Source organism: Rhinolophus sinicus, linkage group LG03 (genome assembly GCF_036562045.2).
Source record: "Rhinolophus sinicus isolate RSC01 linkage group LG03, ASM3656204v1, whole genome shotgun sequence".
In the NCBI taxonomy this organism is placed as follows: Eukaryota; Metazoa; Chordata; class Mammalia; order Chiroptera; family Rhinolophidae; genus Rhinolophus; species Rhinolophus sinicus.
Genome location: NC_133753.1, coordinates 64,614,126 through 64,641,536, shown reverse-complemented (window position 1 = coordinate 64,641,536; position 27,411 = coordinate 64,614,126). Strand labels below are relative to the sequence as shown.

The 27,411-nt window shown below is 55.7% G+C and overlaps 1 protein-coding gene across 5 annotated transcripts; it reads left to right on the top strand.

Moving 5' to 3' along the window:
* Positions 1–974: 974 nt before the first annotated feature.
* On the top strand, positions 975–26,586 carry BAHD1 (bromo adjacent homology domain containing 1). 5 transcript variants are annotated; one of them, XM_019725486.2, is made up of 7 exons: positions 975–1,237; positions 17,769–19,211; positions 20,994–21,376; positions 22,363–22,522; positions 22,920–22,996; positions 23,763–23,863; positions 24,334–26,586. In XM_019725486.2, exons 1-7 carry the CDS (start codon positions 1,042–1,044, stop codon positions 24,521–24,523), a joined length of 2,550 nt encoding a protein of 849 aa, XP_019581045.1. In that variant the 5' UTR covers positions 975–1,041; the 3' UTR covers positions 24,524–26,586. The 5 variants fall into 5 exon arrangements, with proteins under 5 accessions (XP_019581045.1, XP_019581046.1, XP_074184011.1 ...); XM_019725487.2 differs by having other exon boundaries at positions 979–1,237; positions 23,772–23,863; XM_074327910.1 differs by lacking the exon at positions 975–1,237 and adding an exon at positions 2,207–2,551 and having other exon boundaries at positions 23,772–23,863.
* The last annotated feature ends 825 nt before the right edge of the window (positions 26,587–27,411 follow it).

Sequence of the window (27,411 nt, the reverse complement as noted above, 5' to 3'; positions counted from 1 at the left end):
TTCCAACCACACCCTGTGACCACTTCCTAGGCCAAGCACAGGCTCCCTGCCACTTGGGTCTCCTTCCTTGTAACTAGGTACATTTCTCTTCTGACCCTTTTGGCCTCAATCCCTGCCCATTAATGGGCATGAAGCCAAGGTCAGTGCATGCTGAGCTGCTGACAGGAGCCCTGTCCCCACTTCTGTCTTGGCTCCAGGTTGCCAGCGGCCACTGCTGCTGTGACCCTCTACCACCAGTCTCTGATAGGGGGGTGGGGGACATCAGCCCATGGGACATATTGGGACAGGAGGAAGGGTGCATTTTGTAAAGTGGGGGTAGGGCTGGCCTGGTGATGGTGAGGGGACTACTAGGAATCTTTGTCTTAGGAAGATCAAGGAGAAGAGAAATCTTTAGTGTCCTACTTTTATAGGTTTGGGGATTTTGCTTCCCAGACGGGTGGGAGGTGGGAGAAGTAGGGGCAGTTATCCTAGGAGAACTTGGCTCTTTGAGGTTCCCTGTCACTGTCTTAGCTTTTAGCTTCCATTCACACATTGCTCCTGCTGGGTGACCTTCTCCTTTAAACATGTCCCTCAACACACCAGAACTGTCCAGGGGCCCCTGACAGCTCTAGAGGCAGATGGGGAATCATCCTTTTAGGGTTTTATTTCCCAGCCATAGGGGCTAGCAGCCCTGATTGTCTTAAAAGGCTGCCTACATATGAGTGCTTGAGTCTCAAGGTCTAGGAAAGGCTAGACAGTATGTGGGGTGCAGGAAGAGCCTCTCAGCCACATTCCAAGACTGGGTTTCTCCTCCAGCCTAGGAAGCCCGTGCACTGGAGGTGCTTCTCTCTGCTGGAGGCAGTCCTCAGCCCAGCCCCTCCCTGGGCTGCTTCCAGCGCTCTGGTGACTTGACACTACCCTTTTTGCTGCTGCTCCTTTTACCTCCCAAAGCTCTCCTCCCCCACCTGAATCGGAAATGAGGCTTTGTTCTGGGGTGGACTCAGCATTTCTCAAGAACCTACTATGTGCACGCACATCCAGTGCTGGTTGGAATGAAGCCCTATGCAGGCTCTGGCGTTACAAGGTGCCCAAGACACAGCCCCTTCCTGCACCTCACAAGGACCTCCCACACCTCCGTGTGACCTCAGCCTGCTGTGCCCACCCACCCCGCTGACCCCGCGAGCAAGCTCGGGCTTGGAAAGGCACGTCTGTGGGTGTGAGACGGAGCCACAGCATTCGGGGACTAGCAGGAAGCCAGGTAAGTGTCCACGCTTGGTCCCATCCTGGCTTGGGGACGCGAGGGAGGGAGTCCAGCCTGGGCTGTCAGGCTGCCGCCCCCTCCCCCCGCACGCTCCCGGGGAGAGCTCTGATGTTCCCTGCGGTGGTGGAAGAGGGTATGTGGGAGTCAAGGACTCACAGACCAGGCTCTGCTGTCAGCTGGAAATGGATGAGGGTTCCACACTCTGCTTCTGAGAAGGGTGGATTAGGAGCTGGAGTTGGGGGCGGTAGGTGAAGGGGGAAAAGAGGAAAAAGAGATGCGGGTGAGGGGTTACCGAGCCAGGACCGACCTTGCTTGAAAGGAAAGGAGACGTGGCAGGCAGGGAAGTCGGAAAGATGAGGCAAGGGCGGGAGGGGCTTCTCAGCAGTCGGGGCCCTTTCGCTGGAGTCTGGGGCCCTTTCTGCAGAAAAGGGGGGTTGTCCTCGCTTGATTTTCGTCTGGTCTTCCCGAAGCTTTGCCCTGGGGGCAGCAGTCGCTGGCGATGGTGGGGGTGTTCCTTAGTCCGCAGTTTTCTCCAGTAGGTGCTAGGGAGGAGAAGGGGAAGAGGGATGTAGAGGGGTGACGGCCAGGGCGGCGGCAAGATAAGATTTCTCGGGGGGGGGTAACAGCTGGGGGATTGGGGCTTCAGGGTCGGGTCACCATGGGATACAGGCTTAGGCTCTGCAGACGAAGAGAAAACCCAAGAAGCCGGCAAAGAAAACCACCACCCGCCACCACCCTTGGCACCATACCCCTCCCCCCAGGCCCCACCACTCCCCGCACCGCCTCCCCCAGCCGCCTCGTGCTGCCCCCTGCGTTGGGACGACCGACCCACGGTTCTGATTGGTCGAAGACTGGGAGGGGGAGCCGAGAACCGGATTGGCTGGCGGGGCCAGCGCAGGGCGGGGCGGCTGATTGGCGGAGCTGGACGAGAGGCGCTCTGCTGATTGGTTGGGGACGAGGAAGCAGGAAGGAGGGCGGCGGAGGCTCCGCTCTCGGGGAGTTTGTGGGGGAACCGCGAGCGGCGTAGCGGATCCCGGAGCCCGGCCCCCGCTGCCCGCCCGTCCGGCTGCCTGCCCCGCCCGTCCGGCCCCCGCCGTCCGCCCGCCCGGGCCAGGCGCGCCCGCCCCCCCGACGGCCCCGCCCGGTCGCGGCCCCCGCTCCGCCCGCCCGGCCCCGGCCCCCAGGAGGAGGCGCTGACGCAGCAGCGTGGAGCCCGGGAATTGAGCGCCCCCGGGGGGTTCCAGCCGCCGGATTCCAGCCCGGCCGGGGCCTGCGGGCGCCCAGAGCCGCGCCGTCCGCGCCACCGTCCTGGTGAGCTAAGGGCCGGGGTCGAGGAGGGGGGAAGGGGCGAGCGGGCTGGAGGGACAGAGCGAACGACGGAGGCAGACGAATGAAGGGGAGAGGACCGGCCGCCCGTCAGCGCGCCCCACCGAGCGAGCCGCCGCCCCCGCCAGCCCGGGAAGGGACGGACGGACGACGCGAAGCAGGTGCGGCCGCCCGCTCGCTCGTTCGCGCCGCCTCCCTCCCCCAGGTCCGGCGCCACGGTCCCGCCATCGGGGAGCGCGGCACGCCTCGAGGTGACAGCCCCCCGGGGCCGCTCGCTTCGCTGGCCGGGGGCGGGGTGGGTGGCGGCCGCAGGGTGGCAGCTCGACCGGGTGGCGGCGGCGCGGGCGTCCCGGGCCGCGGAGGGCGGGAGGACGCCGGTTGCTTCCTCGCAGCGGCGTAGCCGGCTCACCTCCGAGTGCGCGGGCGGCGAGGCCACGGCCCCCCCACCCCCTCCCCCGCCGCGCCCCCTCCCCCATCGCGGTCCCCGAGGCAAGGGGCCGAGGCCGGGGGCGGCGCCGCGGGATCGCCAGCTCAGGGTTGGGGGCGCCCTCCCGCGCTGGGAGCTGACCGGTTATTGCTGGATGGGGGGCTGGGGGCCGCACTGAGGCGGGGGGTAGTGTAGACCGGACCGGATCGGGCTGAGAGGAAGGGAGGCGCCGAAGACGGAAGGGAAGCGGTTCGAGAAGCCAGTGTGGGCCGCGGGAGGCCCGGCGGGGACGGTGCAGAGCGGCGGCCGAGTCCGAGGTGGGGCGGGGGGAGTCGAAGTTGTCAGACCGCCTCCAAGTGACAGCGGGACCCCGTGCTCGCGGCCCGGCCTGGTCCTGCCCTGCCCGCTTCGCCGCCGGTCCTCTGGGGCCGGGGGCCGGGTCAGGTCGGGCCCGAGGGGCCCGCTTAGCGGTGAAGCGCCGGACAAAGGCGGCGCCGGAGCGGGCGCAGGTGGTGGCGTCGGGGAGGGGAGCCGGTCCGAGCCACCCACCCTGAGGGGCGGGCGACCGGGCCGGACTCTGCCCTGGGGATTGCGGGGGCCGGGGCGCCCGCCGGGAGGAGCTGCGGCACGGGTTCACCTCTCCAGTTGCGGATCGCCCCGAGGTTCTGGGAAGAGTGGGGTCCACCCTGCCAGGGTGGAGGGGCACAGGGGCAGAGGTGAAAGTGTGCACACGGAGTGGCTGGCTGGTGACGACCAGGTTGCCGAACTCACCGAGGCGACAGTCCGGTGAGCCACTCTAGAGCCTGCCAGGAATGAGGGGTTTCAGCAAACAGTTTGCCCACTGGCAGAGGTTTAATCTCACCTGGGATAGCTCCTAGTTGCCCATTGTGGACAGTTTTAAGAGGGCAGAGACCAGTTGGATTGGGGACTGGGAGACACCCCCTAAATGTGTATCAGCAATCCGTCCACAACTGCTTTCAGCACTTTTCTTTAGTTGAAGAAGGTCTTCACATAGGGAAATAAAATGAGTTTATAAATTCAGGCAAGAATTTAATGATTAAATAAAAAAGGTTTCCAGTCCTTTTCCTTTGTGCCACCTGAGAGACTTTCCTCTCTACCTTCCCCACCCCCATGTCTTCCGGAAAAAGGAGAAAACGACCCCATAGGGACCACATGTCCTGGAGGGACACTGCTGTCCTTGGCCAGCTGGAGGACACGTGGGAACCAGTGGCTTAAGCTGTGAGTGTCTTTAAACCCACCAGTGACCAGCTCTAAACTCGATGCTGTTTTCCCATTTGTAAAAGCCCACTCAGAGTTCCCATGCCCTCTCATGTGAACCCATAATGGAAGAATTGGAAGCACAAAGGCAGGGAGACTCCGGCTGTTTAGAATGTGGACTTTAGCTGATAACCTGGGTTGGAGTCCCACTTCAGGTAGGTGTTGGTTAAGAACTTGGTTGGCTGTAATCTCGCTCTGGAAAAGCTGCTCTCAGCCTTACTTAGTATGGGCATTGAGTTCATTCATGGCCGCCCTCAGTCCCCGTCCCCAGGAGGGTCTAGACCCCAGCCTGGGTGGAGTTGAGGCTTGTGGGAAAGAGAGTTGTTACCTCATGCAGGAGACTAAAGTTTGTTCTTAGAGAATTTAATTGTATGTCTAAGATTCAGAGAATGATGAATCTCAAGGCCCTCCTGCCTTCACTGGGGCTACACAGTATGTGATTAATTAGGTGGCAGTAAGGAGGTGACTTGGTCTGGCCACTGGAATATAAAGGGGAATTGCCAAAACAATGGTTTCCCTCTTTGACAGACTCTTACCTGGCAGGAGTCTGTCAGTCAGATCAAGTGTTTAGGAGGGTTTGCTCTGGAGCATTTAGGCAGTGAAGAGGGTCTCGCCTTTATGTATCTCCCTCCTCCTTTGCCTTTCTGTTGCCTTGCTGTCCCATGTCAGGCCTGTGTTGTCATGCTCTCCCTCCCCCTCCTGCTTCCTCCGGTCCTTCTGATACAGTCTGTACACAGCTGCTAGGTCATTCTTCCTAAAGCACTGTCACTCCCCACCCGCAAACTTGCAGTGGCTCTCCTTTTCCCGCATTCTGACCTGAGACTGATCCCCTCTGGCTCTCCTCTATCCATGCCATGCACATTTATCTCCCTGCATCTTTGTTCCTGCTGCTTTCCCCAGTTGTCCCCCATGAGGAGCCCCTTGCTTTCCTCCCCTCCACCCGAACCCTACTCATCCTTCCTCTCACTGTCACTCGGGCCACTCCAGGCCAACATTGCTTGCCTCTGAGATTGGGACGCTGAATTTTACAACATGGTGTCGTCTTGAGTAGTTTTGTAGGTTGGAAGTTTCTTAAAGACAGGGGCAGTATCAATGTTAAACCTCTGTGTGTGGGAAGGAGGGTGTGAATATTCTAGGGTTTCTGGTAGAGTGGTGTACACATTGTTTTTGTTAAATGAATGAACGCAGTTGGGAACAGAGGGGAAGCGTTCCCTTCCCTTTCCCCAGAAATCCTCAGTATGGAGTCCTTGGTGGTTTCCAGCCTTTTCTATCCAGGGTATATAGGTGAGGCATGTTTGGGGTGCTTTAGCATGGGGAGCAAATAAAACTTAGCTGTCAGAAATACCATCCTGATATACCGTTCTTCACAGCTGGTGAAGAGTCTGTCCTGTGGATTGCTCACATGACACCATATAGACATGAATTGGAAAAGGGCTGTAATTCTGTTTTCCTCCTATCCCACCAAACCATTCTCTCCACCCCGCTTTGCTGCTCTTAGGCAATTTTCCTTGTTGTCCATGTTAAATGAATCCATATGTTTTATCTCTTCTCAATCCCGGGTGTAAATGAGGGAGAAAACACGGTTCTGAGAACAACAACAACAAAAAGATTCCTGGGCCTGGCCTGTGAACGGTACTTTGGGGACTCGTGATGGAAAAGGTGTTTATAGGGGTATTGCTGCTGTAGGAGGCACTGTCAGCCCCACACTGGACCCATCAGAAAGGAAAGCTGTGATCCCAGAGCTCTCGGAACTTCCCTTTTTGTTTACCATCAACCCAGGACCATGGGGGAAATGGGAAAGGGGACTGGTGACTGGTGTGAGTCTAGACAGTGAAAAAATAAATTTCTGCATCCATCCTCTTTTCCCCAAACCTCCCTTTTGTGCCCCAGTTTGATGATTAATGGACCAGCATTTCCCTTCCAAGCGGGAAGGCCACCCCTCACAGTTGCCATGGCAATGTAGACCGCTCCCCGTCAATTAAAAAAAAAAATCCCCACACTTCTCTTCTTGCTTCTTCTACTGTAGCCGACTAGCTCCCTCAGAATGCAGCTCCTGGGTTCTGTCCTCAGCTGCTCAGGCTGTTTTTGCTGTGTGTCCTAGAAGCCAGTCCTTCCTCTCTTTCTGGGGTTTGTCTATGAGTTTCTTTACCTGGAGCAAATTGTGCTCCTCTTGGATCCAGCAACCCCTGGAACACTTCTGTGAAGAAACAGAAAATTACTGTTTTTTTATTCACCTGCTATGCAAATTAAAAACCAGAAAGAGCCCTCTTCTATCTTTTCCTTTTGGATTAAAAAAAAAAATCCCCTCCACACCTTCTCTGGCATGTGTAGGTATAAGTTGGGGAGCATTTTGACATCCATAAAGGAAGTTTCAGTAAACCTGGAAGGAATACAACCTCCAAAATACATACTTCACGTTGGGGTTCTATGGGGATTTTCAATTTATTTATTTTCTTTCCTCCCCACCTCTCTGTCCCAGCATTCAGAAGGACTTGTGTATTTTCATTTTATCTGTTCTTATTCCTCTTGGCCTTGTGTCGGCAACATCTGGCTTCAGCACCCTGTTGCAAGGTGAGTCATTAAAGAGAAAAAAATTTTTTTAAGGGAAAAAAGTCTCTGGAATTGAGAAGTAGCCTGGGTTGAACTGAAGCTGCCAGGTTTATGGAGCATTATACAAACGGCCCCAACATTAAAGGGCCTCCTATTTATGAATGGGTTGTGAAGAATGTAAATAAAGCAGCATCTCTCAATGGGGAAGCATTTTACATAAGCAGTACTACCCCAGCCCAAGTATTTATGGGAATTTGCTCGCACAGTCTGGCAAGACTCACTTCCTTTGTGACCTTGCCATTGTGCTGGGGACTTGGGGGGGGACAAGGAAAGTGTGCTTTGATACCTAGAGCAGACCCAGCATTCCTGCTCTGCAGGTCTCTGGCCCTGACTTGATGGGCCCGCTCAGGGCTAGAAGTGTCTGTTCCATCTAAAAAGATGGGAAACACAGAGCGTCGTCAAGAGCTCGGTGATGATTAGAAGCACAGGCTCCTGATGCTTGGGGTCCTGGGATTCTGCAGTTTCGGACCCTTTGGGCTGCTTCGACCCCCCCAGGGCAGGGGACGGAGGACCTGGGTGATGAAATCTGGCCTGGTTTTATGGGAGGCACCTCACTAGAGTAAAATGGACTGGTTTGAATTTCAGCTCCTTTATGTTTCCCTGCCCACCTCCTGGTATGGCCACTAATGAGCAGTAAACTGGCTAGCAGGGAGGAGGAGGAAGAGCGGCAGTGGGCAGCTGCGAGGCCGCAGGCTGCCTGCTCAGGGCCAGAGGAAGAGCTGCTGGGCCCCGCGGGTGGGCTTGGTGCCCTGTGCTAGGCACTTAGTCTGGAAGCTGGGGACCGTGGCTGTGGTGATCAGGCCTCAGCAAAGTCATGTCCAGGACTTTGTGTTGGGTCCCGGGAAGGATTTTCATCTAGATTTCATGTTTCCCGGTGGGAAACACCTGCAAGAATGGTTGGTTATTCGCCTGATTCAGTGTCAAGCGAACAAACAAAACACACGTTGTCCTTGAGGTCCTCTGCATGCTGAGTCCACCAGGAATAAAAGAATGGGTTTGTTTCTCAGCCCCTCCAAGATGTGAAATGGGAACTTTTTTTCGAGACACCATGACCAAGTTACCTGAGTGACAAAAATGACAAGAGACGCTTAGTTAACAGGATGGATGCAGATAGGAGCTGGGGGTCTACATCATTTTTCTCATGTGTTCCTTTTCTAATGGGTGGGGGGGGGTGAGGTGCTTTGACGGCCCTCCCTACCCCGTTAAGGAGGTGGGATCTGTTGCATTTCTGTCTATCGTCACCCTGGGATCTCACCTGGGGTGGTACTGACCGCTCCTGCCTCCGCCCATCTCCATGCCTGTTGGGCGCTCTACCCTCCTTACATGTAGCTCTTTCAGTGTCCTGCCTGCAGAGGAAGGGGTAACCCACCCTGAGGCCCATTTCCAACCTCAACTACCTGTCTAAAATGGAGAAAATTTGGTTTGTTAATCACAGTCTTATCTGGCCAAATGGTATAGAAGGTAAATGATTAGTTTTTAGAGGATCTTGATAGAAATCACGGAGAAGGTATTAGGGTGCTACTTGGTGCCAGGGTGTCATGACAGGTATGCCAGAAGGGAAGGGAAGATTCACATTTCCACTATAGGCTCCCCTCAAGAGTGAGGGGTGAGCCCTGCTGTGCCTGGAAGGGTTCACACAATTTACACAGAATGTAGAAAAGAATTATAAAACTGATGAAATGACTTTAAGAAACGATCTTCAGAGAAAACTGAAAGCACTTAGATTTATTTGGCCCAAAGAAGAGAGGTAGCTAAAGGGCAGTTACTGTGCTTTGAACATTAAGACAGATGTTTGGACTGTGACCAGATTTTGGTCTTCGTTGCAGTTCGGGCTGGAGGGCAGGATATTTTCACCTAATTCAAGAGGTGTTTAGATGAGTGGGGGAAGTCTGGAGATTTTTCTGGATTTACTGTAAAATCATGATAACATATCTTTGAAGCCCTTACCCCTTTCTAGGATATAAAATAAGGTTGTCTTAAAAGTGCCTGTAAGAGTTTATTGGGAACTTGGAGCAGACTTTTCTGTAGAAATAATTTGTAAAATTATGTTCCCTGGCCAGCCCACCAGTGTCATTTAATTGAAATACATCGTCAGTTCCTTTGTGGTGAAAAATCAGGAAACACTAATAATGTGTTAATGACAGTAGTTAAAACAACCCAGAAAAACAAAATATGCAAGTTGGTCTTGATTGTTGGTGACCCAGCAGCTGTCCTGTGTTGCCCTTGGGGGTGTAGATTTGGGATGGACCCCAGCTGCCCCGCCTCCACTTTCCAATAGCTCAGGAGTGGGCATGTTCTTGGCCTCTGTCCACCTGTTTCATCTTTTGGGTGAAATGATAGCAACTACCTCGGGAGGTAGTTGTGAGGATGAATGAGAGTGAATGTGAAGTGTGTAGGGTGGCGCCAGGCACATAGCAGGTGTGTGACAAACGTGGCCATCCCGTCAGACACCCCGCTAGACTCAAGCCTCTGCAGTGGGTCAAGGCTTCCCTGCCCTGCACACTGACGGGGTCGGAGGACTGGGAACACCAGCTCTGGTTCTTTGCTGCTGAGTTACAGGTGTGCTTCTCTAGTACCTGCCACCCTTGCTCGCTTAATGGTTTGAGGTGAGAAGTGGAATGAGAGGAATACTTCCCCAAGCTAGCTAGGCAAATTGATAGAAGAAAGAAGACAGTAGTGAAAGAGGGTTGTGCTGTTTAAATCCGAGAGATTTCCTAAAGTAGCCCTACTGAACTGTGGATTACATAGAAGAGGCACAGTGGACTCCGGGGCGGGGGTGGGGGGGTGGGGGTCAGAGTTTCTTGTCCTGGGCTCCACGTGGTGCCATAAGTCTAGGGTAGAAATACCCTGTTTCCCCAAAAATAAGACCTAGGTGGACAATCAGCTCTAATGTGTCTTTTGGAGCAAAAATTACTGTAAGACCCAGTCTTACTTTACTTCAAGGCTGGGTATAATATAATATGTAATATAACATAATACTGGGTCTTAGAGTAATTTTTGCTCCAAAAGTTGCATTAGAGCTGATTGTCTGGCTAGGTCTTGTTTTCGGGGAAACATGGTATTATATGGGCTAGGGCAGGTGGGCACCCAGATCTTCATTCACTCAACAAGCTCTTCTTAAGACCTGTGGCTGGGATTTAGTGGTAAGGAAAGCAGAGTCTGCCTGTCCCCATGAGCTTGCATCCTACTGGGGGAGGCACTAATCACTTAGTTAATTAGTTAGGTGTAAGCTGTTCTGGTTGGGTGCCCAGCTCTGGTACGGTCTGCCTTGTGGTTTTGCTCATCCTGGTGGAGCGTTGGGAAGGACTGGTCTTGGGACTCGTTACTCATGGCTGGGTCACTCGGGTTGGCACTCTTCTGTGGGGGCTGAGGGCAGCGCTGCCGTCTCAGCCTGGCTGGCCAGCTTCTCCTCTTCAGGACAAGAGACAGCACCTCCAGTCTTGGCAAAAGCCATCTTAGAAATCTAAGTTGGTGGTTCCTGGAGTGTCCTGATGGTTGAAGCAGCACATATCCTTTGCCACTCCTGGGCAGGTGCCCGGAGCAGGCTGGTGAGCTATTGTCATGGTTTTTAAAGAATGGTGCATCAGTAACACAAGGTTTCCACCTAGTTCTGCTGAGGGCCTATTGCTGAGTTTTGGGGAACCCAGCCCTATTCCTGTTTTACTGTGTTTCCCCCAAAATAAGACTGTGTCGTATGTGAATTTCTGCTCCAAAAGATGCATTAGGGCTTATGTTCAGGGGATGTCATCCTGAAAAATCATGCTAGGGCTTGTTTTCCAGTTAGGTCTTATTTTCGGGGGGAACACAGTATTTCTCCCACAGTTAACTGCCCAAAGCAAATAGGTCCTGCTCTACTAGATTTGCTTCTGGCTAAGCCTGGGCACATGGAGCCTGGGTGGGGGGTTCTGAGGGAGCCTTAGCCCAGAGCTCCCTGGTCCCCAGCCTGGAGGCATCCTGCACGGATAGGAGGGCTGCATCTGGGGAAAGGTGCATTTATTTGTCTCCTGCCTCAAAACTTCAGCTTTTGTCTGTTGCCCTTTTCTGCATCTAAACATTTGTGAAGTGAATTTCTCAGAGTGCTGCCCACTTCCTACCGGGCTTTTGTTCCCTCTGTACACCTGTCATGAAGGGGGCCCATGGTGAGTGTCTGAAATTCCAGCTCAAGTCTGTCCTCTGGGAAGCTGCCCTGGAGGCCGAGCTCTCTTCTTGACACTGCATCACAGCCCGTCCCACTTTTTTTTTTTAATTGGGAAATATTGGGGGACAGTGTGTTTCTCCAGGGCCCATCAGCTCCAAGTCGTCGTCCTTCAGTCTAGTTGTGGAGGGCGCAGCTCAGCTCCAAATCCAGTCGCTGTTTTTAATCTTAGTTGCAGGGGGCGCAGCCCAGCATCCCCTGTGGGAATTGAACCTGCAACCTTGTTGTTGAGAGCTCATGCTATATCCAGCGGAGCCATCCGGCCGCTCCCTGTCACACTTTCTTGTCCTCTGTTTTCCTACCAGCCCAAGCTCCAATTTCTTAGTCGTCTTTGCATTTTTCTTCAGCACTTGGCCGAATACTTGACATATAGGGGGAAAGAATGAGCTTCTCTTGAGCACTTACTGTATACCTGGTACTCTGCTAGGCCCTTGACACGTATTCTTATTGAATGTGATCCTCATAACCTTGCTGTGTAGACAAGGAAAGCAAGGCTCAGAGAAGTTAAAGCCATGACCAAGCCCACGTAGGTTTAGCCTTGGACCCTGTGGGTCTCGCCTCCGCTGTGTTGAGCTGTGATGAGGCGCCGGCAAGCGTTGGCTGACTGAGCAAAGATCACAGAGGTGCCACGTGCCTGGGAATGAGCAGTGGGTGCCCTGGCTTAACTGGACCCACAGCTGCAGGTACAGGTTTCCCTCTGGCACACAGGAGCGGTGCCCTGGGAAGAAGCTGAGGGAAGGTGGATTGCTTAACATAGGGGCATGTGCCTTAAAGAAAGCCTGTAAAGACTCGTTTTGTATTGCACCTGATTACCTTCTAATTTGTCAGGTTAGAGTTTCTTAAAGCAGAGCACTGTTATATGACTAAAATACAAGGCTCTTTGGCCACTGTCCTAGCTTAGAGGTCTGTGTGTTTATATTGATTTCTAGATCCGCGGAGTACTGTCTTTCTCACACTGAGCCCCCACCTGTAGGAAGGGCCTTGCCCTAAGACTAGGACACTGGCAGTTTCCAGTGAGGAGAAGGAGATTCCAGTAACTCTGCTGTTAATATATTCCTGTACTTAACGGCACTTCTCGTATAAAATGGGGGGGGGGGGTTCCCGCTTTATTATAGTCAGAGTTAAAACTCCTTCTGCACTGAGATTTGTATTCCTTTACACTTACAAGAGGTGCGATGTCTTGCTTTGTGTTCGGAGCCAGAAGCGGAGGCTCTGCATACTTGGGTGCAGCTCGGGGCCTGTGTGCCTGGGCTCTCCTGATGGAATGGTTAGTGGACAGGAGTAGCCAAAGGGGGTGCCGGCCGTGCCCCAAACCCCACGTGGGGTGGTTGTGGACCTTCCATGCAGAGCTGCTCCACCTCTGGGCTCCTGGGAGCCCCACTCTGAAGTATGAGGAGCAGGTGGTCTGACAGGCCATAGATAGGCTTGGTGCCTCCAGGGGACAGGCCTGCTTCTCAGATGGCTGCCAGACCTGAAGGCAGTCTGTGAAACAAGCTGCGTGCAGATGGGCCAGGCCCGTTGCCTTTGTTGGGCACTTGGAGTTTCTGTTTGTAGGTTCCTACCCTGATTGTGGCGTGAATCGAGAGCCTGCAGTGAGAGGCTGGCTGGGCACCAGGGAGGTAGGGCTGGTGGCGCAGGCTACTGCTTCCTCTTATGGGCAGTGCCCAGGGCTGAGCTCGCTGTGGTGTCGGTGCCACCGCTGGGGGCTTCTCTCTGGTGCCTGCAGTGAAGCGGCAGTCAGATGGCAGGAACAGGCAGGACGTAGGCCCTTTGACCCGGTCCTTGGGGCCTTTGGCATCTGAGGAGCTCACCTTTTACCATGGAGCTGAGTGTTTCTCAGAGGTGTGGAACTGTTGTTCAGGGTCTGCTGGGATCCAGTTTCTGCCCCTGCCCTCTCGCTGTGTTGTAAACTGAACCCCCACAGTTCATCCCACACTGAGTCCCGCGTGGGAAAGGAGCAGTGTCCCCATCTTTCCCTGAGCTTGACACTTAGGTGTTGCTTCGGTGGACAGGAGCAGAGCAGAGTTCAGGTGCAGTCTGGGTTTCCAGATTTCTTACCGTGGAAGGTGGCTTCCCAGACACTCTGGGCTCCTACTGCAGGGAACTGCCCAGGCCGAGGGCAGGCTGCCTGCCTCTGTCTGTGGGTCTGGAAGAGGGGAGGGATGCTCGTCCTCTTGGCTCTGACCCTGCTAGTCTCCTTCAAGTAAGTGTGTTTTTCCAGGACCTGTCAGCTCCAAGTCAGGGAGTTGTTTCAATCTAGTTGTAGAGGGCGCAGCTCACAGTGGCCCGTGTGGGGATTGAACTGGCAACCTTGTTAAGAGCACCGCGCTCTAACCAACGGAGCCAGCCGGCCAACCTGTAAGGTTCATTTTGATGTATCTGTTGTAGATGAGCAATCTGAGGTTTAGAGAAGTTAATAAGTTGTCACAAGGGGCACAGCTAGCATTTAAACCCGGGTCTGTTTGCATCAAAGCTTTGGTTCTTTCTGCTTTACCAGCTCTTAGGGATTCAAGAGGTACCAGCCACGTCTCTTTAACTGGCTTTATTATAAGAATTTCAGCAGCTTCACATCTCTGTTTTCCCATGAAATAACATCAACTAAATTTATATGCCTTTGTGCTGTTGCTTTTTTTCTCTGATAGAAGAGTCAAGAAACTCGGTGCTCATGAGAAAGTGTTATTCCTTTGGGGGAGGAGGGAGGTTATTCCAAGAGAGATTTCAAAGGAGGGCAGTGTTTAACTCGGTGCCAGTTGTGTGGCTTTAGGTGTAACTGGGAGGTGGCTTGGAGCAGGGCCCTTCTTGGCCCTCACTCAGGTGACCCCCCTGGGCTGCCCTTACGTAAGTCCCTCCCTGCATACCCCCCTCCTAGTAAAAATAGACCAAAAAACCAAAAATTAAAATGCAGCGGGTAAGAAAGTTTCCAGGAAGAGCCATGCGGCAGAGCCCTGAGCCTGAGGGTAGGGGGGTTGCCCAGAGCTGGGTAGTAAGTAAGGGGAGCCGTGGCCAAGGCTGAGGACCTCTTCCTGGCCAGGCCCCACCCTGAGTTGACCCTCAGTGGAGCCCACAGCCCACATTCTTCCAGGCCGCTGACGCGCCCTGGTACACAACATCTTGGATGTACTTCACCTGTCCTGGTGTGTGTGTGGGGAGGGTTGCACAGTGCTGCTGTCCTGTGAGGGCAAAAGACTAATCCTCCCTGCCTTTCTGCTTCTGTGGAGACGACCTCCCCCAGCCCTGCCTTGCCACTTAAGCTGGGCCTGACATCAGCTTGATTTTGAGACCCCACGTGCCTGGGCTTAGATGGCCGATGGGCTGTCTGTAGAGTACACTTACGATTTTGGATTCCACATGTGGTTTGCTAGTCTTTGGCTTGGAGAAACCACCAGTGGCCACTGTTCTTCATTGGCAGCCAGCTGTTTGACTGTTCAGAGCTGTGCACAGTCAGACTGGTTTTCCTCATTGAGAGCTTGCTTGCCATGGTCTAGGTGAGTGGTACTGTGCCCTGGGAGTCCCTCCTAGGAATCTGCTCCCAGGGGGGCTGGACTGTCTATGCCCGGGAGGAAAGGGCTTCCCAGAGAGGAAGAGGGCAGTGCTGAGAGCAGCCAGGCACCCTGTCCCTCGGCAGTGCTAGCAGTTCCTGGTGGAGCTGGTGTGTGAGTGGGAGGCACAGGGCAGCAGCAGGACTGGCAGAGGTGGAATGGGAACCAAGCCTACTGCTTTCCAGGAGCTTTTTTCCCCAAGGAGCTGGGCCACCCCCTGCAGCCTGGGAGCCCCCTCCACCAACCCCACCCGGGGAAAAGCTGTAGCTGAGGTTCTCACATGTCCAGCTTCCGAGTATGGCTCCCACTTGCTCTCCTCCGTGTGGAGTGCAGTGAGGCCGGCAGCAAAGACCCCGGCCTCGTCTCAGTGGTGAGTGACTTTGCCACGTTCGGCACCACATGAAAGCGAGGGGTCGTTTTGCAACGTGCTTTTGTGATGGCCTTGGGTGTTTTTAGCGGGTGGCTGGATTTGGCATTTGGGGGAGGCTTGCAGGAGGATCTCATGCTTGATTTGGAAACGTGACTCGCTCTCTGCGATCAGAGGCTTCCCTGATAGTCAGCTGGGTCGTCAGCCTGGGGACAGTGGGTGTCCCCGAGGGACTGGAGGCCTGAATGGGACGCAAAGGAGAGAGCTACGCTAAGGGAACAAATTCCCAGGTTCTAGAGACAGGCTCCTAGAAGTGGAAGGCTCCTCTTCCAGCCTCTCCCTGCTGGGGACCTTTTGCACGTTGAGAGGGAAAGACTGAGTCAGGGAAGTGGCCCAGAATCCCAGGACCATCCAGCTGTGCAGCTAGTCCCCTAGCAGACTGGGGAGCGAGGGGGAAGCAGGACAGACCAGCTAAGAGCTCTTTTGCTCTTTCACTTGCCAGGCTTGAAAGTACTTCCCTGTGCACACTCTTTGCCATCCACCCCCTCCTTGCTCTGTACTTGTCTGTGTCCTTAAAGGCCACAAGCCCAGGTGACCTCAGCCTTGGCCCCCAGCCATTTCCAGGCCTGACTCCTCTGGTAACTTGGGGCCGGTGGAGGGGCTTTGGCCCCTGCTCAGCTGTGTGGTCTGTTCACTGTCCTCCGTGTCCAGGCCTTCTGGGGTGGGGGAGGGCTGGCCCTAGGCTTTCCTAGGAGAAACAGAAGCCCTTCTCCTTGTTGCTGCTTCCCCACCGCTCACCCAGGGCTGCCCTGCATTTGAGGAAAGGGCCTGTGGGTTGTAAGCAACTGGGATGCTTTTGCGTGAAAGGGTGTATTACTCATCAGCATGCTGAGCAAACGGGGCTACGTGGTCACCCTGATTAGAGGCAGGAGTCTTAGGGAGCCAGCAAATGCCTGGCATGTTTTAGGAGCTCTTCTGTCTGTGCTTTGGGAATGAATGGATTTGCCTTCTGTGACTCTGTCTCGCTTGGGGTTGGGTCTCGGAGCGCTGACAGGTGCCCACACGTGGACAGCAACACCTGGCACGCTGCCTCCATTTTCCCGTTTTCCAGATCCTTTCTCATGGGTGAGGGACACCCACGCTGCCCTCAGCCTGTTTTTCTGAGCGTTCTTTCTCAAATAGTGCAGCATGTCTCAGGAGAGAAGGGACCTAGTGACCCCAGCCAGTGGCCCAGTGCCACAGGAGCTAGGTGGGAAGGGCTCGGAATCCCTGGGAGCCCTCAGGCCTGGGACTTTCAGGGTTAAATCCTTGGCCCAGCAGGACTGCCCCCAGCTCTTTGGATGGAGTGAGTGTGAATAATAATAGCAGTGGGGAAATTAGGCCGGAAAGCCTGGGCCTGCTGAGGCTGGTGGGTGGGTGAGGGGGTTTGCAGGGTGCCCGGTGGGGGGTGGGGTTTTCAGGGTGCCCAGTGGGGGGGGGGTGTTGCAGGGTGCCCTGCAGGGCAGAGCCTCCTCTGGTACCTTACTTGGCAGCACCTTGCTTTGGGTTGGGGAGTAGATGAGTGAACAGCTCAGTAGTCTCTGACCACCCCCCCCCCCCACCCCACCCCAACCAACCCCCACCTCACTCCCGGTTCCTTATTGCCTTGGCGGTATCAGCTTCCAGAGCACAGCCAGCTCTGGCCTCTCTTTCAGGATGGGCCCAGGTTGTCCCCCGGTGTGTTGGGGTCGGGATGGGGGGAGTATTTGCCAGGCAAAGTTAGGGACTGATGCCTGGTCATGGGCATTTTCTGTCAGGGGCTCTGGGCTTCCTGGTACTGCCCCCATCCTGCCTCTTGCCTGGAGTCCTGCCTACCAGGACAGGGGCCTGAGGAATAGGGCAAGACTAGCAAGGGAGCATCTGGTTAGTCCTGAGTTCGTTTTCTTTGATACTTTCTTTTCCCAACTCTTAGTGGGTGGTAGGGGGTCAAGGAGGTACCACAGGTCGAGTGTATGGTCCCTGGGTCTCCTACCCAGAATGCTGGCCCGGGCTATGCCTGCACCCTGCCCCAGGCACTGGCACTGTTTAGGCTGCCCTTCCTGGAATACCCTGGATCAAGGTGGGTCTGGCTCCGAGGGCTGGCCGAGACCGCCCCTCTCCACAGGCTCCTCACAGCCAAGCCTTCACCTTTGCAGGGTTTTTCCAGCCAGACCCAGCTTCTGGCTGTTCTGCCGTGTGTGCCGGGGAGGGCGTTCTCGCAGGCTGGACTTTGCCTCCTCCGCGGCCTGGCACGCAGTTCCTTGTCTCAGCTCCTCTCTGTCCTGCTTGTCATCCCACAGCCAGTCTCAGAGTCCCCGAGATGGGGGGGGGGGGTTGGTATACTTTTGCAGGAATAGATGGGATCCCATCACCCAAGCCCCCATCCTGGCTCGCTGTCTTCAGAGCCTCCTCCTGGCATATGATGAGTATTTAGTGGGAGAAGAACAGCAAGAGGGAACGGAGAGTTTTGCTCCCAGCTCCTTCTAACCATGGGGTCTGCATTACTCTGCAGACTCTCTGAGGGCTTAGTTCAGAGGACCCTAGGCTAAAAGAAGAGTGAGGCAACCAGTCCTTGCACAGCTGCTGGTAACCTGATCCCACTGGCCCTTTGCACTCTAGTAGAGGGGTCCTGGGAAAATCCAGGCTGGAAACAGGGTGAGGGTAGGTCAGAGTTACTGCAGGTGGGGTTGGGGAGCCTGCAGAGCGGGAGAAAGCAGGCAGGGCGGGCCAGGGTGGGCTTCTCTCACTGCCTGCCTTCTGTCCTGCAGATTGGAGGTACTCCATGACACACACTCGGAGAAAGTCCCTTCCCATGTTGAGTTCAGGCCCCACTGGCCGCCGGGAGCCCCTGCAGATGGAAGGCAACAGCATGGAGCAGGGGGTGGAGGGTATGGAGCCAGGCATGCCTGAGAGCCCAGGGCAGCTCGCAGGGCGCCGCAAGAACTACCCGCTGCGTAAACGCCCCTTGGTTCCTGAGAAGCCCAAGGCCTGCAAAGTGCTGCTGACTCGCCTGGAGAATGTGGCCGGTCCACGGAGTGCAGATGAGGCAGATGAGCTGCCCCCTGACCTGCCCAAACCGCCCAGCCCAGCACCATCCAGTGAGGATACTGGCCTCGCCCAGCCCCGCAAGCGGCGCCTGGCCTCCCTCAATGCTGAGGCCCTCAACAACCTGCTCCTGGAGCGGGAGGACACCAGCAGCCTGGCCAGTGGTCGCCGCAGCCGAGGGGGAGACCCCAATCGCAGCCGGGACCGCGACCGGACCTCTGGGGGCTGGTCTTCCTCTAAGAAGCGGCCCCGGCTGAGGGACCTTGGAGGAGGAAGTCGGGACCTGTCCCCAGAGCCAGCACCTGATGAAGGAGCCCGCCGAGATGGTGACCCAGCTCCCAAGAGGCTGGCCAGCCTGAATGCAGCTGCCTTCCTGAAGCTGAGCCAGGAGCGAGAGCTACCCCTGCGGCCACCTCGTGCCCACCCAGAAGCAGATGGGCGCTCTACTGAGCCACCAGTCCTGAAGGCCCCGAGGCCAAAGTGGGCCAAGGTCAATGGCAAGAACTATCCGAAGACCCGGCAGGGCGCCAGCTCTGGGGAGGCTACAGGCCCACCTGGCTGGCAGGGGTACCCAGAGGAGCCATGGCTATCTGCCACCCCTCGTGGGCCCGCCAGCCAGCCACCTTATCAGCAGCCCCTGAGAAAAGCTCTGGAGAGCCCGTTGGGGCTGCGTCCCCACCTGCCTCTGCTGATGGGTGGGCAGGCAGCCCTGAAGCCAGAGCCTGGACGCCCAGGAGAGGAGTCACCTGCCCCCAAGCAGGAACTGCACCAGCCCTCTTTCCCCACGCCCCAGCTGTCCCCCCTGCCCATGCCTGGCAACCCTGCCGACTACAGGAGCCTGTGTGGGCCGCCGGAGCTAACTGCACTGGGCAGCTTCTATCTGTACTGCAGCCAAGACGGGCTGCAGTGTGGAGGCTACGCCCCTTGCCCCATGCTCCCTGAGGGCAAGCTGTCCTCAGTGGCTGCTCCTACCGAGGGGCTCCTCTTGGCCCCGGGCTCAGTGCCTATGGGCACTCCTTTCCAGCACCCTCCCTGGGGCTCTCGCTACTGCTCCAGCGACGACGCTGGAGTGAATGGCTACAGCATCTGTGAAATGTTGCCCCCTTCGCTTACCCATATTGGCACTACCTGTGGCGGCTGTTCCTACAAAATGCCTTTTGCAGCAGGTAAGCCTTCCTAGGGTTGGGATGTACTAGGGAGTCTCAGACATGGTGTCCCAGGAGGGTGGGTCATGGATCAAGTGGGCCTCCTCGGGGTCCAGCGACTACATGGGAGATAGGGGCTTTGAGAGGGGAGGACCACCTTCTTTTTGTGCCCCAAGCCCAGGAGCATTCCCAGGAAACCATGTTTAGCTCTGAGCAGCCCTGCTCTGTCCTTGCTATCCAGGCAGATTTCTCGGTCTGGCAGGAAGGTAGCATTGTGGTGGCGGAAAGGGTGCTAGGGCCTGTCCTCCTTCCCCATTGGGATTCTCAGACTCTGAGTAGCAAGTTAGATACTAAAATGAGGGCTTTTGTCAGGTTGTTCCCATGTCCCTCTGCCCTCCTCACAGAAAGGTAAAATTCCTTCCTTTCAAGGAGCCCAGACCATCTGCATACTGTCCAGGTCCAGCATTCATGGGAAGGGTGAGGGGTACCAGGCCCAGTAAGCGGTGCCAGCTGTGTAGGACAGCTTCACCCTGGCCATTCAGACCTTGAAAGAGAAGTAGTGCCCAGTTGGCAACACCTTTCCAGGGATGGCCGGGGGGGGGGGGGGTCACACTCTGAGAACAGACAGACATAGTTCCCTGGCACAGGCAGGGTGCTCTTAGGGCCCATGGCTTTGGTGTCTGCCTTCCTGGCAAGACTCAGACACCTGAGAGGCTTGCGCTGCAGCTGATGAGACACCTCCACAGTGATCTCTCTTCCCCCAAATTGGCAGGAGTGTCCTCACATGCCTCTCCAGGCCCTTCTTGGCTCCTGGGTGGAAACTCGGTGACCGGAGCCATCCTGTCCGGCAAGTCGGCCCTGCTTGTGGCGAAGTGAGGGGCCAGGCCTTCCCAGGCCTCTCCCCTCCCCCCACACTCCTTCTTGTAGGGGTCTATAAAACAACTTTATAGACCAGTTGACTCTGGCCAGACTGGTTGTTTCAGATTCTGGAGTGAGTTGGAGCTCTTAGAAATGAGAACACGCTGCTGCTTGGGCTTTTCCTCCTCTTTTGTACCACTCTCCAAATCTGGGCACCTAACCTGTTGGGTCCCAAGACCCTACTCCCTTCCCGAGACACCAGTAAGACTGTTCTAAAGCACTTTACAGAAGGGAAGCCGTGTGGCATATAATTAAGCATAGACTGTGGAGCTAGACCGCTCGGAGTGAAATGTTCTCCCCCACTTCCTTAGCCATGTGACCGTGGGGCAAGTAACTGCTCCCTGTCTCAGTTTTCTTAATTGTAAAATGAGGATAATACTGCCTGTCTCATAGGGTTGTTGTAAGGATGAGATGAGTTCATACATTGATAAGAAAAACACCTAGGACAGACTACATGATATTTGCATCTACTACTTCTATTGCAAGGCACTGAGAGAGGTAAAGTAACTTGTCTGAGGTCACACAGCTAGTAAGTAGCAGATTCGGGATTCGTATACTGGGCTGTTTGATCCCAGCTCCCTTGCTCCTCAGCACTGTGGAAGCCTTAGAGAAGATTAAGTCAGAACTAGCGAAGCGGTTCCCATTGCCCACTCCCTTCCTTCTTTCAGGCTGGAACGGGAGATGGAGATGTCTGTGGGTCATTCTTCAAGGTCAGGAACAACCCTTGGCCAGTCACTCTTGACCATCCACTTCAAAGACCCCTGACCCCACTGACCTTTGGGTTCACACTTAGAATTAAGACAGGAGCAGACTCTGAAAGCAGAGGTCCCCGGGGGGGTTACTGCTTATCCTTACCTGCCCTGACCCCCTCTCTCCTTTTCTCAGAAAGCTGCAGGTCCCTGGGCCAGCTGGAATTTCCTCTCCCAGAAGCTGGCCACCCAGCCTCACCTGCCCATCCCCTTCTGGGATGCCCGGTGCCCAGTGTGCCACCTGCAGCAGAGCCTGTCCCCCATCTTCAGACACCCACCTCGGAGCCCCAGACAGTAGCCCGCGCGTGCCCTCAGAGCGCCAAGCCTCCTAGCGGCTCCAAGTCAGGGCTTCGCACAGGCTCCAGCTGTAGGCACACTGTGAGAGGCAAGGCTGCCCACAGGCCCAGTCACCCCAAGCAACCGCGTGTCCAGCGCCCGCGCCCACGCCGCCGCCGCCGCCGCCGCACAAACGGCTGGGTGCCTGTGGGGGCTGCCTGTGAGAAGGCCGTCTATGTCTTGGTGAGTGCCCCCTCTTAGCTCTGGGGAGAAAGGAGGGTGGCGTGGGGATAGAGGACCTGCCTGCAGTGAGGTGGGTCCCAGGAAGCCTGGCTCTAGCTATTCTGAGAGCTGACAAAGGGCTCTAGCTCCTTCATGCTCCAGGAACCAGTCCTGCTGGCCCAGCGTTCTCCCCCAGCCCCTACTGATCCTGTGCTGCGTGCCTTGGGGAGGTCAGAGTGTGCGCAGAGGCAGTCACAGCCGGCGGTTGCCATTGCTGTCACTGATTTCTCAGGGACGCCACCTGAAATGTCTTCGCCTTTCATCCCTCTCACACTGTCCCGTCTAGCCTCGCTTATAAAGTGGAGGGCTTTTGTGGAGGCTTTTTGAATAAGTATGAGTGTGTGTAGGGCGAATTGGGACAGGCAGAGAAAATCAGTGATAACAGGAACATCTGGGATGATGAAAAGAACGTTGACTAAAATTTATTGAGCACTTCTTAGGTGTCAGAACTGAGCTAAGCCTCTTGCATTATCTGCTTTCATCCTCACCACTACCCTATGATGTATGTACCTCGTTTTTATAATTCTCATTTCACAGGTAAGCAAACTGAGGCTTAGCAGCAGATTAAGTAATTTGCCCAAGTCTAGGCCACTTGCAGTGATAGTTTAAGGGTCAAATCCAGATGGTCCCATCAGGAAGCTTGAGGACCTACGCAGTGCTGGGGACTTGGAGTGAGATGTGGTGGTCAGGGTGCAGTCCCAGAAGCTTCGGGCCGCTTTCCCAACCCTGCTTCCATTTCTTACCCTTTCTCCAACGCTGGGGACACTCCATCCCCATCCTGTTCCTGAAAGCCAGGCTTAGGGAGAAGGGGCTGCTTGCGCAGTTTCCCTCCCTTAGCGGTGTGACTGCCCTGAGGAAAGCATAAAGAGAATGCCAAACCCACCCCCGCCCTGTCCCCGACTCAGAGCAGCCCTACAGCCACGTTGGTGTCACTGGTTGTTGCTTAGGATGAACCGGAACCAGCCATCCGAAAGAGCTACCAGGCGGTGGAGCGGCACGGAGAGACCATCCGCGTCCGGGACACTGTCCTCCTCAAGTCAGGCCCACGGAAGACGTCCACACCTTACGTGGCCAAGATCTCTGCCCTGTGGGAGAACCCTGAGTCAGGTACCCCTGTCTGGAGTTTGACGTGGCACAGATCTCCCCGTGTTCTGGTCCCAGCCTGCCCTCCCCTTAGCCAGGATGTGTCTGCTGCGAATGCTGCAGGCCGCTTTGTGACCTGGCTTGGATCAGCTCAGTAACCTTTCCGGTCACCGGGACCTGGGCACCTGTCTCCCTTCCTCACCTGTCAGTGCTTTTCCCCTCTTCTCCCTCCGTGCCTAATAGCATGCCAGGCCACGGAATGCCCGGCTTGGCTTGAGGCAGAGGACATGGGTGGTTGGAGCCTGCAGGATTGGCCCAGCGTTGATGTTGGATGAGCCTCCAGGGCACGTGGCCAGCCTGCCTGTCTAAGTACTTCTGGGGTTGCCAGCTCAAGCCATGACTGCTTCGCTTGTCCCCACAGGAGAGCTGATGATGAGCCTCTTGTGGTATTACCGACCAGAGCACTTACAGGGAGGCCGCAGTCCCAGCATGCACGAGGTGAGCTCCCTGGCAAAGGGGGCGTGAAATGCAGGGGTGGCAGAGGGAGAGGTTGTGGCCTAAGAAGGTGGTATGGGGAGGGCAGCCAGGGGCATTCAAGCTCCTAGACTTGTCACCTTTGATGTCAGAGAACCTGGGGAAGGGCGTGGGTTTCAGCCTCTTTTCCCAACCCTGCCTGATTCACGTTTCAAAGGGAATATTCTCTTTGTCTTGAAAGGGGGGCAGAAAGGGAGCCCGTGAGGGCAGGGTGCTAGAATGGGAGGAAGTGGATAAGTCCCCCTGGCGACACCTGGCCCCCTTTGATATCATCTGCAGCATGAGAGGGAGGGGAAAAGGACCCCTCCTAACACCCCTCAGCGCTCTCCCAGTGCTGTGCTAGGAGCAGTAATGCCCCCTGGCTGTGGTCCCTCTCCCCCAGCCTTTGGCTCTGTTTCTCTCACTGGGACTTTTGGGAAGATGTGCACCAACTCCCTCCCTTCTCCCCTGGGCTGAAGGGGGTGGGGGGCAGCCAGGAAGCTGATTACATTTGGGCTGGAGGAGGCACCTGGTTTCTCCAGAGTAGCAGGTGACCTGCAAGAAACTTGGAAGGAATGCTTAGGGTGCCAGGTGAGGAGCAGTTAGCCTCAGATTCCAGGGTAGCTGCCCTGCTTTCTGGGCACCAGCTGGGGTTCGGTCAGGAGTCTCCGCAGAGGGTTAATGTCTGCCTTGTCCCTGGAGTTAGGTGCTTCCAACCCCTGTAACCGACCTCCTCTCCTCTCCCCTTGAGCCTTTGCAGAATGAAGTCTTTGCATCGCGACATCAGGACCAGAACAGTGTGGCCTGCATCGAGGAGAAGTGCTACGTGCTGACCTTTGCCGAGTACTGCAGGTGGGTGGTGCCTCTCTCCCAGCCTCCCCAGGGCTGTTTGAGGCCTGCCTGTGATCCCCAAGGGGGTCTCACTGAGCCTGACCTCCCAGAACTTTCTTCCTCACAGCCTGCTTCTACCATCTGATTTTCTACCATCTGATTTTTTTGGGGGTGGGGGGGACAGCGTTGTTGCTGTCTAAGGCAGAATGGTTGGGCAGAGTTAGGCTGGTTACAGTAGTGCCCTCTCAGGAAATCAAGGAGAATTGGCAGATGGGAGGGACGGAGGGCCTGGCAGGTGTGGTTCCCTAGTGACAGGAGGTAGACTGGCAGTTGGCAAAGAGGGCACATCACCCCCGGGACCGGGATGGAGGCCACAGCAGCCCTTGCCAGGGCAGGAGGGAGCATCCCAGCTCTCCGCACAGGGTGGGGAAGGAATTGGTCTTCCTAAAAAGGTGGCTTCGATAAAGACAGCGAACTGTGTGTCACTGCAGATTCTGTGCCATGGCCAAACGCCGAGGCGAGGGCCTCCCCAGCCGAAAGACAGCACTGGTGCCCCCCTCTGCGGACTACTCCACCCCGCCACACCGCACGGTGCCCGAGGATACGGACCCTGAGCTGGTGTTTCTTTGCCGCCATGTCTACGACTTCCGCCATGGCCGCATCCTCAAGAACCCCCAGTAGCCTCCTCCTGCCCACACTGGGGCTGCCCGTGGGCAAGTGGGGCTCTGGGCAGGGGGCACTGCTTTGAAGCACAGCACTTGGTTAAGGGTCCACAGGGACCTGAGGTTGCTGGCCTGTGGTTCTCTTGGTGGGAGGGCAGGGGCCCCTGTGGGTTCTGGGCCCCAGGGGAGGGAGGGGGAGGCCAGGATATAAGAAAAGCACCAGAATCCTCAGTGTGGCGCAGGGTATCTCTCCGTGGTCCCTGGGCGGAAACTCCTGGAGAAGCAGTCTTCCCTGAGGCTAGGCCAAGCCTGAGGGGCATGGGCCCTGGGAGGCGGGTGGTCCTTCAGGAACTAGACCCAACAGACCCTTCTTTCGCCTCCCTCAGCCCTTCAAGGGGGAATGGAGCCAGCTTACCTCACCCACTGTGACCCACTGCTTCCCCCTCAGCCTGGGACCAGGCTCTTTCAGATTCTAGTACGACTCCGAGCTCGTTCTTTTGAGGCGTAGAGAGCCAGAGTCTAGCTTCCAGAGCATTGACTTCCTCTTCCTGGGTTTAGGGCCTTCCCCTGGCTTTCCTCCTTTGCCCCTGCAGTAGCCCCTGGTGCTGGGACAAGTTACCCAGCCCTCACAGTTATGGGTGTGGCCCACTTGTGGGAGTCAGCTTCCTGTTCGCCTCCTGGTGAGGGGCCACCCAGCAGGTCTGGCTTCCCAGAAGTTAACTGATTAACATGTGGTTTGTCATGTCTGGGAGGGCAGAAGGGAGCTGGGAGGGGGTGGGGGGCAGGGGGCAAGGAAAATTGCTACCTGATTTATTGAAGACTTTTCCTCTTGCCTTACACTTGGAGGTTCTAGGAAACCTCTTGCAGAACTTCACATATGACTCTTCAAGCCACACCCACCTGAAATCAAACCAAAGGAGTGCTGTGGCTCCCCTTGCCCTGCCACCCCTTACCCTAGTCTTTTGTAGATTGCACTAATTTACATCCCAGCGAGAATCAACACTGTATCAGTCCACAGACCTGCTGAGCTGCAGCCACTGGCACTCTAGGAGCTGAGGACCGCATTTTCTGTTTGTTCCTGTTGCCCAGGGGCCCTGTTCTCACCTCACGCTGCTCCCCAGAGTAAAATTAGGAGGCTCAGACCCCTGTTGTCCTTTGTAGGACTAGGCTCTGGCCCTGGGGCACTTTGCAAGGGGGCTGGAGCAGCCTGATTCTTTCCAATTTGTACCAAAGAGGAGCATGGTGAGGAGAGAGAGAGGAGCCCGATGTGGCTTGGTCTGGCGCTGGGAACCTGCTTGTGAGCACTTCCACAGGGCACACTCGGGGGTCAGAAGCCAGGGAGGGCAGCACTGGGTCCTCCTGCCCCAGGGAGGGGCAGACAAGGACCCAGCAGGCTAAGGAGGTGGCACTGGGTGAGGGCAGTCGGGCAGGGTCTGAAGATGGAGGTGGAGCGAGTCCTGAGAGCACTCCCAGCAAGCCAGGCCCTGTGCTGTCCCTGAGAAAGTGGGCCACTCCTGCTTGGTCATTGGGCGGAGGGGAGGGGGAGGCCTAGAGGCTTCAGAGGTAAATTTACACAGGGGAAACCCAAACTCCCAAGAGAAGGGGCTCAGGTTCCCTTGTATGGAATAAGCTGTTTGGAGGAAGGCATTGGTCTGGGAGGGTGGTCCGGTAGAAGAAGTCGCCAGAGTGGCTGTGGGGCCTCTGGAGAGTCAGCTGTGGAGCCTTCTCATTCCCAGGGTACTGGGCTCTTGCTGCCAAGGAGCTTAGCCTCCCCCAGCAGGAGAGATCAAGGTCCTCCTCCCAGGGTCTGCTGCCCAGAACTGAAATGCTTTTGAAATCTCTTAGATGTTGAAATATTTTTTCGAACCTAAAAATGCAACTGGTAGAATTTCGATGGAAGCATAATTCATGTAAAATATATTTTAGTTGATATTTTGTAAAATGCACTTTTTGTGTGTGTCGACCCTGGTTTCTCAGATCTGTATTTCAGTGTTTACAAGGGAGGGAGGACCTTTCCTCACCTCCCTTTTGACAGAGATTAGAAGTACTTCTTTAAGAAAAAAATAAATTTGAAAAATTGTATTGATTTAGAAAAGGATCATTTTCTGTGTATCTTGTCATCTTACATGTGGGTGTGGAGGGGTTCATACTCTTTATTTTCGGGGTCCCTCTTAACACTTGCATTGCAGGGGCTCACTGAGGCCAGTAAGTGAAGAGGGCAGGAGAGTCGGGGGAAGGCAGAGAGAGGAGAGGAGACAGAGGGAATGGGAACTTGGAGTTGGCTTCTTAGCATCGTCGTAGCCAGAACCACCTGCTTGGGCTGTGTGAAATTTTTGGGTTGCCAGCCCTCACCTGGCCAGTGACCTGGGTGGGAACCACATAGGTGCACAGTGAAGATACCACCTCATTGCCCTGGGTCATCCCCTTGGGGAGCTGGTCAGCAGAAAGCCTAGGGCCTCAGTATCTAGCAACTGGCATTCCTTGCTGAGCAGTGAAGACCCTGTCATAGAGCCAAGGGTTTGTGATTGCCTGGACCCTTGGTTCACCCCCAAAGCCCCAGTGTTGACTGTGCTCAAGGTGGGGCAGCTGTGAGGCCTTGGGAGTTTCTAGGAGGCAGAGCATGGCTGCCCAGCCCCGTTGCATTTTGGTAAGGACATCTGGGCAGGTGCATTTCCATAGAGGTTATTAGGGGCACGGACAGCACCATGGACGTAATAGCACTGCCGTCAGTGTGCTGCCCACAAGCGTCCTGAGTCCAAAGAGTCTCATTGTACAGACAGGAAATGTATGGAAATAAGTACTTTGCCCAGGGACTTGCCCAGTGTGAGTGACCGTGCCTGTGTTCAGACTGTCTCAGTGTGATTGCTAACCCAGAAAATCAGAGAAATGAGCACACGTGGCCAAATG